The 9,554-nt window shown below is 46.5% G+C and overlaps 1 protein-coding gene across 1 annotated transcript in view; it reads right to left on the minus strand.

Annotated features, from left to right (window-relative positions):
- Positions 1 to 6,494, minus strand: part of LOC139049434 (uncharacterized) — a 66,921-nt gene extending 60,427 nt beyond the window's left edge. The window contains exon 1 of the mRNA XM_070524796.1: positions 6,396 to 6,494. Within this exon, the coding sequence (XP_070380897.1) occupies positions 6,396 to 6,416 (21 nt within the window). The 5' untranslated portion in view covers positions 6,417 to 6,494. The remainder of the gene's footprint in view (positions 1 to 6,395) is intronic.
- Positions 6,495 to 9,554: the final 3,060 nt, after the last annotated feature.

The raw sequence follows: 9,554 nt of genomic DNA on the forward strand, positions 1-9,554 counted from the left end.
TGATGCAGACTGGGGCAGCCACCCATTTCCTGCACTCAAGTCGCATGCAGTGCGTCTAGTTACTTGTTATTAGAAGAGCGTGCTTTACTCATTGCATCGTAAAGTGGGCAGGAGCGCCACGAAATCATTGGCCGCCAATGACTTAATTAGAACACGGGTAGAAGTTGCCGAAAAAGCAACACAAGAAAAAAAAGCTGATAGAATGAAATGGCATGCCCAGACGCTGGCAAGCTTCCCAGCGACTTCCTGTACAGCTATTCCAGCTGCAGGAAGAAGACATCAACCGCTCAAGTCCTACTACCACGCCTGCAATCACACACTGTTTCCCAATTTCACTAGCGATAAGATGGTCCTATGTGTTTGACTGCGAAAATGTCATAACCAAGTTGAGCATACCGTAATTGATCGAAGTGCTGTAATGCCGCCTTACCATATCATCTCTGCACTCGAAACAATGTACATCAGTGTCTCGTACAAGATTCATAGCCGTGAGCACATGACTACCGCTATTCCAGTCAATGGTATGTGCCCACAGGCGGATTATTGAATGTGAAAGTTAGATTGTGGAACCGCCTATTGGTTCCGCAATTTACCGTTATATGGGCAAACCCCTTTCACCGGTATGCTTCCATAGTCTCCAAGAGCACGGCCATCTCAGCAGGGTTTTCCGCCTGCCACCCAAATCCTTGATTTTCGTCGATTTGATATCTTTCCCTGTGCCCGATGGCGATTATTTCGTCACACCTGTTCCTGGTATCCTTTTGACGCCCAATATCATTGTGCTCCACTCCGTCATAACCATTTCTGGTAACCGGAAAAGCCTCCCTATCGTCAATTTTGGCCCGACAAAGCAAGTTCCACCCTAAGGCATATCGGTTCCCACGCTGCGTGCTATAGCGGCTGACCACGTCACGACTTTTTCAGTAGACATCTGCTCCAATTCTTCACCATGTTCACAGAATGCAATTTGCCTCAATGCAATATTTAGTCCCGTGATTGCTCCGGACCTATTGCCTGAACAAGCATGAGCTCTATGCCGCCTTTTGGTTCCCTACCGCGAGATCTTCGACCTCAACAATCGATAATTGGGCCGGACTTCACTTGTTAAGCATCTCGATGGCGGCGAAACGCGAAAACACCCGTGTACTTAGATTTAGGTGCACGTTAAAGAACCCCAGGTGATGGAAATTTCCGGAGTCCTCCACTACGGCATGCCTCATAATCAGAAAGTGGTTTTGGCACGTAAAAGCCCATAATTAATTTTTTTTTGTTAAGCATCACATAAATACTTGTTATGCTAGTCCCATTTATCGCCGCCAATATTGACTTTCTACATCAGAGCGTAAGGTAATTCTAGATGATGTGAACAAGATGCTTGCCAAAGCTAGGCATTGTTCAACCTCGTCGAGCCTTTGTGCGTCGCCCATTGTGCTTCTTAAAAGGGAAGGTGGCACCTGGAGTTTTTGCGTAGACTATCGTCACATAAACTGGATTATCAAAAAGGACGCCTACCCTTTGCCTCACATTGACGACGCCTTCGATTGTCTCCACGGTGCCAACCACCTCTCATCAATAGACTGAAGAAAGAACGAAACCCAGCCTTTGAGGACGCGTACACAAGAGGAGAGAAAACACAACCGCTCACGCTGGGTCTAGCAAAAGAGTTTAGTGAAACACTTGGGTCGAAAAGAGAAGAAAACCAACACGCGCATGTCCCATAAAAAACCAGGCAGTCATAAAAACATTTAAAAAAAAACATCGGTGAATGACACATTCTAAAGACGGCATTTTCCCAAAAAGTCTCTTCTTTGCAAGACAGCGACAAGAAGGGTGCGCTCACGCACTGATTGTGACCATGTTTTTGGATTTGCTAAGCTTCCATGACTTCTCTCCCGCATTTCGTGTCTCCTCTACCAATAATTTGGGTGTCTTCATAAACACGACGGCATGACACCTTCGGCAGTGAGCAGGCAAGTTTGCCCCTCCACCTGACGTCACAGACGTTTTATGTTCTTTTAAGCGAACACTGACGCAGCGCCCCGTCTGTCCGATGTACACTCGACCACACGACAACGGTATGCGGGAATCCTTCCTTCAAGTTTGCATGAATTTCCACTAGTTCTATGCATATATATATCACTAAGCAGCTCCTCGAAATCGCCATCTATGCATTCCTGTTTGAGAATGTCGCATAGCAATTCTCTGTCTATGTTGTCGTAAGCTCCCTCAGTATTTAGAAGTTCCACCCGTACAGGTCTACTCTCAGCTATTGAAATCTATATACACTACGTTTGTACAATAAAATATATCCTCTAAGCTTAAGCCTGGTCTTAACCTATTCTGTAGTTCCCGCAATATGTAATTTCTCCCCCCCCCCCCTTCGACAGCTCTAATTTTGTTACTCAGTTGCATTGCCACTCGATGTATCACCGAAGTTACTGTAACAGGCCTGTACGAGCTCGTCTTCTCCTTGTCCCCATTGCATTTATAGATCAGGTTGATCTTGCTTTCACGCCGTCAAATCGAAACTTTCTTTGTTTCAATGACTTCACTAGTGACTTTCAATGACTTTCTCTAGTGAGCTGTGCTTTGCTCTTTGGATCCAGCTATTAGATTAACTGCATTGGGTTTTCATCGGGTCCTGCGGCCGCGTTATTAGGGTCATTTTCTTCTGGCTGCCGCGACAGCACGGCGCCGCGAACATCACTGACGGTGGCGGCTCCGCATCACATCGCTCAGTTTGGCAACTGACTGGTTTTATAAACGTTGTCTGCAGCAGTGCGTCGTAGCGAGCCACCAAAGAGTCTTCACTGCAGAAGCAGAGGATAGGTAATAAATAAAGCATTACTTCCCTGGCCGCTATTCTCGAAAGAACAATTGGTCTTCGTTGTTGCTTTGTTGGATTTGCCAGTGCGCAGTCGACAGTGCGCGTTTTCAAAAACGAAGAGGGGGGGCATGACAAAGAGGGATGACATACAGAGGGATGACATACTTCGCATATACACTTTTAACAACGTGGAGGCAAGTAAATACGCCTATGTACCGTGCCGCTTGAATACAGCGTCATCCTCGGCGCAGCCCAAGTTCGGAAGACAAGTCGTGCTCTCTCGCCGTACTGGGCCTCTTGGAGTGCAGTGAGCGACTTGTCTGAACTTCCTGGTGCAGTCTACTGTGGCACGCTTTGTCAGCTTGAACGCGTTTGATATACGTATAGCTGCTGTAACGAAGATTCACCTTTTACAGACAGGCCGCAATTGTGAAATCTATTTTTTCTTTTGTTCTGTGGCTCACGTTAATTATGCTTACACGTGCGTAAAGCGCCGTCTCTTCCGCTGCAAATGAGCAAATAAGACGATACTCGCGCAACGGAATGGAGAGAAGTATAGGCTTCCGCTCTAGGGCGGCAGCATCATGCTTCTACCCAGCCCAGTTGCAGAGTGCTCACAGAGTTGCACTATTTCTCACCGCTCCGCTCATGCCACTAAAAGACGGCACAGCTGCGCGCGTGTGTAAGATGCAAATCCCTTCAAAGGACTGGCGGTTTCACGAGGAATGCTCGGGAACTTCTCACAGTAATTAATTCACTATTGTTGTGCAGCGTACGCCTGATCCTATAGGAAAATTTGCCAGCTTTTGCTCGTACCCTACCCAATGGCAGCACCTGGCTGTGCACTGCCGTGCACTATGGTACGATGTATGAGGTGAAACTGACACTGAAAAAATAGAAAAATAAAAAATATAAAGCCGGCCTTCGTCAGCACAAAATTCAAATGTTACCTGCTCGCACGGGTTAATCGGTCTCGGCTCGGGTGGGAAAACTCGGCTTGAAAACGTAAGAGTCATTCGTCCGACGCTATAGCCAGATATTTATCACGTCCTGCTCATGCCTCTATACCAAAGTATATAGAACGAACACCATCGGCTCATTTCTTAGTTACAAACTGCTGTTCAAACAAAAAAGCTAAAGACAGTGGATACATGAGCGTAAGGACTAGGCGTAATGAGATAAACCTGAATTTTGTCTCATATCAGCGACCACTGTGCATGAATCATGCGTGAAGATTTATCTCGTTGTTTTATCATATGTCCCAAAAGTTGACATCTTTAAACAGCCTTTCCTAAAAAAATTGCTGTTAAGTGGAACTCCATCACGGTACGATGGGGTACCACAGCATTGCTGCACAGTGATTTGAAAGGCAACTGTAACGACCTTTTTTGTACCCAGACACGATGGATACACGGCTCAGCGCAAGACGGCGGTTTGGATTCACGGTCGCAGCGACCGTATTCTTATGGTGACTGAATCAGAACACGCCCATGTGCCGATATTTCGAGGCACGTTAAAAACTCGAGGTGGTCAACATTTCCTTGACCCCCCCCCCCCCCTCAACTCGGAGACCCCCGCTCGACAGGGAGCCCCGCATCGCTCCTTTTAGCCCTAGTGTCACTTTGGGACGCTATAAATCCCCAAATCAATCAAATGCTATTAGCGCCATGTGTATTGTAGCGATCTAACATGGGCATCTTTTCATGCATTCTTTCGGCCATAACTAAAGCAGATGTGCGTTGTAGAGAAACATTCAAGTAAACTCGTATGTTTGCACAGGAAGCAGGGACAAAAGGTCCCTTGACTACCTTTAAGACGTCAACACATTTAGCCAACAAAACAAAGACCTTATCAGGCGGACACAGTGCACCACACCATGAACATGATTAGAAATAAGCTTCCAATAGAATGCCAACCATATGTACATAAGTGTACGCTTCCTAATGAACTTATCTTTGTAGCGCAGTATAACACAAAGATAAGCCTTCTTTGTTCCAAGTCATGTTTAGTGACAGAGTTCTTTCTGGCTAGGGTGTTGTCACTACACTGAGCGATGATTCAGTGAACATAAATTAATTGCTGATTGCCTGAGAGAAAACTGTGCACAAGACGGATTGCTCCAGCCAGCCGTATGCCCATTCAAGTCGTAGCGTGTTTAGCTTGCACATATTGCCCTGTCGACATTATTCACTAATATACACAGCTTAGCATTACGGCATCATCGCGCCTCCACAGGTCAGGAGGCACGAGGAAACCGGCATAATGATTCTCATCTTTTACTTTCAATTCGCCATTAGCCGACAAACAACGAGAAAAAGAGGATTCTATAGGCTTTGAGTAATTTGTGTCGTCATTCTTGATGTCTGCTGAAATCACCTGGCAATATGCCAGGTCGGCCTGACTGGCCCATAGCCTCCGTAAATCGAAGGAAACAGTGCGTATGCGGGGCGCAGGAAGGAGTACAATGACACTGGCGCTGCCCTGGCGTCTTTCCTGTTCCCCACGTTCGCGTTGTTTGCACGCGTACCATAACAAGCCGCCAGAGAAAGGCAAGCTTGTCACTGAGCACTGACAATGAATGAATCGGGAATAGAAAGACTGCGATCAGCAAAAGGAGAACAAAATGGAGCCAACTGTTTGTAGGTAGCCCCATCGCTTCTCAATTCTGACACGCAGACCAACGTATGTGCTTGCAGAAGCAATCCGCAGTGGCAGTTAAATTGCTCAATAGACCCGCAGCAATATTTAGCAGACATAAATGTGCCCGATTACTCTCCATACCAGTGTTCAGGCGAAGTCTGTAGAGGGCAAAATTAGTTTGCAGTAACACCACGGCGACATCATTCACGAACATTTTGTAACAGCCTTCGTTTGATTTATATAAGCTGATTCTTTCCAGAAGAATGATTAAAAATACGAATGTGAATAAATACATGTGGGTTGTCCAGCACGCGAAAACAAAATCGCGTAGCCAGCGACGAACGAAGCGCAACAATCGAGCTTTGCATTTTTCACCATTTGACAGCACACTGGAAAGCTTTCCGCGATATACGAGTAGATATTAAAGGCTAATGTGGTAGAGTGCTTGCGCAATTCGTGCGTTTTTTATCTTCTCTAGAAGCATTTACGTACACTTCTAGGTACGGAAATTGGCCAACGCTGCATGATTGCTTTAACGAATTTCGCACGTTACCGGACAGCATACTCGAACAGTGTTAGCTTGGCGAAGTTTGTTCAGTTATAGTCAGCGAGAGCCTAATTCACAGCAGCCGGCCACTTTGGTACAGGGAACAGTCTATATGTTTGAGGACGGGATGATGACACTAGTTATACTATTACAAGAACTTGCTGACACGTGGTGTCTGGAGAATGGTGTGGAAGTTCTCGCAGCTCCACGGACTCCTAACACTTTCTTCGAAATTAGCCAAGACGCCCCACACGATGAAAGTGAGCGCAGTGATATACAATGCACACCGACCGTTTCGTCTGATGACAATCTCACTATCATGAGAGAAAAAAGGCTCTTCGTAGGGTGCTACCCCATTTGGCAGAAAATTGAGAGGCTCACCAGTCGGAGTGCTCCACACATGATTGAGGTCGATCGCGTCGCCGCTCGTTTCTATCACGGTGCTTGCCGGCGATGAATAGCCACGCTTCACGCGTAAAGGGACGCTTTTTTTATCCTGACAGGCGCTATGCGGCACGTGACTCGATGACGTCTAAGACGCGCGCACCGTCGATTGGTCAAACCCGGAAGAACAACTCGGGAACCCAAGCGCGGGCGCGCGGCGCACCGTCAGCGACAGGTGAGGCTGCGCCGGCCAGCCCCGTTCTCCTCCCTCCTCCTCCTCCGCAGGCCCGCCGGTCGGCCCGCGTCGTGAGCTCCTTATCGGGGAACACGGGCTGCACGAGTGGCGCGCACGATTCTGTCAGTGCACGGAATGTGGGGCCCGCCGCCATCGTCTGCTGTCGTCGTCCTGAACGTTTCCGCCCCACAGCATCGTTCGGGCCGAGACAGCAACAAAGCGGAGACCATCCTTGACTCGCATCTCGATGGGGATGCGTGATCTGTTGGACCCCAGTGAACGAACGGCCTTGATTGTGGCCGACTCATTTGGATAGGAGCCTCAATGAAGACCAAGCCCATTGAGCGAAATCGTCCATGGCGCGGCGGGGGCAGATAAAGCGGGAAGCCAGTATCCATTTGTGTATTTTTCTTTTTTTTTCTTTTTTTTACAGGGGTTTACACTTCTATGGTTCTTGTTTACTTGCTTACAATAGTGGCTTTGCGAACGCTACTCGGAGCGAGCTGCCTTCTTTTTGAGCGACGCAGACTGAATCCTTTGGTAGCGATGCCGGGTCACGAAGAACGCGATTGGCCGTTTCCGAAGGGTTCCTTCCTGACTGGCACCCACTGGCGGAATAATTACGCAGGTTACAGGCAACCACGTGCAACACTCGCGTTGTGTTGGGATAACAGGGCTGTTATGGCAGTGTGCATGCGTGTGTGCGTGCGTCTGTGTGTGTGTGTGTCGAATTTTAACAAGTGGACACAGCGGACTTGCTAAGAAGTTATTGGTTAGCTAGTTGGTAGACCGCTGTTGCAGAAGCGTCGCGCAAACAGATGGACAACCCCAAAAATAAACACAAGTACTGCATCAGTTTGACTGTCCGTGCGTCTGAAAGTGCGCTGCTTCTACAACAACGACATAGGGGATAACTACGCGGCTGTCACATATTTCTCATACGTGGAAGTCCCACCGTGACTGCTGCCTTGTCGAATCGCAAGCGCTTTTAGCACAGACATTCATTGAAATATATTTGTTCCTGTGAACGTGAAAGTAAATCTGCTATACAGCTTGTCGCTGCAATCAAGAAGACCCTTTGAATAGCTTTCTCTTAGATTACGTTAAAAACACTACAATAAAAGAACGCGTTTTTGGGCTTGGTTGGTTCACATACTTGCAGCATTTAAACAAGCGTACACTTTGCACGAGGACGAGAGAGATACAGAGACACGCACAACTAAACTTATTCACTACATACAACGTGCCTATGCAATGAAGTAAATACGCGGGACGCAGAGCACATCACACATAAGAAATATTTACTTATCTTCCAGTGTAACAATATAGCCTAATCACAGCAAATTTTTTCAGAAACTTTTGCTCATTGATGTGCAAATGCAAGACGTGTCACTAATACAAACGCCTATATACTGTGCTCGAGGAAGAATGGCGCAAACGAACAGGGACGAGATTGAAAACACGGACGAGCACAGATTAGCAACAATGGTCTACTTTGATTAACGCGCCACATGTATACCTTGGCATAAACACGTGTAGCAGCTTAAAGATTAGTGCTTAAATAATCAATTTCTAGTTCGTGCAGACTCACCGATGGCCTACCCACGCACACAAAGATTAGGACAGCAAGGGAGATTGCTGAAGCATTCTTTATTCGTAAGTCCTGTGACACGTGCGTGGCGAGGCCATCAGTGAGTCTGCACGAACTAGAAATTGATTATTTAAGCACTAATCTTTAAGCTGCTACACGTGTTTAGCCAAGGTATACTTGTGGCGCGTTAATCAAAGTAGACCATTGTTGATAGTCTGCGCTCGTCCGTGTTTTCAATCTCGTCCCTGTTCGTTTGCGCCATTCTTCCTCAATTATAGATTACCAACACGCCCAGCGGTCAGTATACTTCTAAATACTGTCTCTTTTTCGCCCTCGTGCTAAATGCGCGCTTCCCTAAAGCTGCATACAGTACACGAATATGGCATGAACCAAGCCTCTACTGCAGGACCTGGCGCTTCGATAGTTTCTATTTAAGGTTTCATTATTTATTTATTTATTTATTTATTTATTTATTTATTTATTTATTTATTTAACATACTTTCAAGCCCCAGGGGATTACAGAAAGGAGTGGATGAACATAACAAAAATAATTGTGCAAGATACAAATACATATTCCACGTAGCGTTTCATGAATGCTGGTTTTGAAGGTGTTGGTATCCAGGATGGCTGGAATGGTGGCGGGAAGGTGGTTCCAATCTTTGCTTGTGCTAGGCATGAATGCATTACTACAAAGTTTAGTACGTCAAGACGGCACACCAACTTTGAAACTGTGGTCAGAGCGAGATGATATGTATGACGGTCGGGTGATAAGCTGTTCTTTCAACAAAGGGTTGAGGTGGTAGATTTTATGGAATAGCGAAAGGCGGAAGCGTCTACGACGGAAAGAAAGTTCTGGCAACTTAAGTGTTGTTTTCATTGAGGTAACGCTAGCATGTCGGGAGTAGTTTGATAAGATGAAACGTGCTGCACGATATTGAATGGCTTCTATGCTGTTCATGAGTGTAACGTTAGCCGCGTCCCAAATGACGCATGCGTATTATAGTTTGTAGCGAACTAATGTTTTGTAGAGAGTTAGTTTCAGGGACGATGGTGCGGATGAGAAGTTTCGGCGCAAATAGCCCAACATGCGATTGGCATTGCTACATATAATGTCGACATGCGTGTGCCAGGAAAGGTTGCTGGTGATGTTTAGGCCAAGGTGTTTGTACGATGAGACAACTGAGAGAGGGCTATTATTGAGGAACTACGTATGCAGATTAGTAGTATTGGTACGCTGTGATACGCGCATGCATTTACATTTGCTTAAGTTAAGCTTCATAGACCACTTTTTACACCATAACAGAACGTTATTAATGTCGTCTTCAAGTTT

Source organism: Dermacentor albipictus, chromosome 1, assembly GCF_038994185.2.
Source record: "Dermacentor albipictus isolate Rhodes 1998 colony chromosome 1, USDA_Dalb.pri_finalv2, whole genome shotgun sequence".
NCBI classification, from domain to species: Eukaryota; Metazoa; Arthropoda; class Arachnida; order Ixodida; family Ixodidae; genus Dermacentor; species Dermacentor albipictus.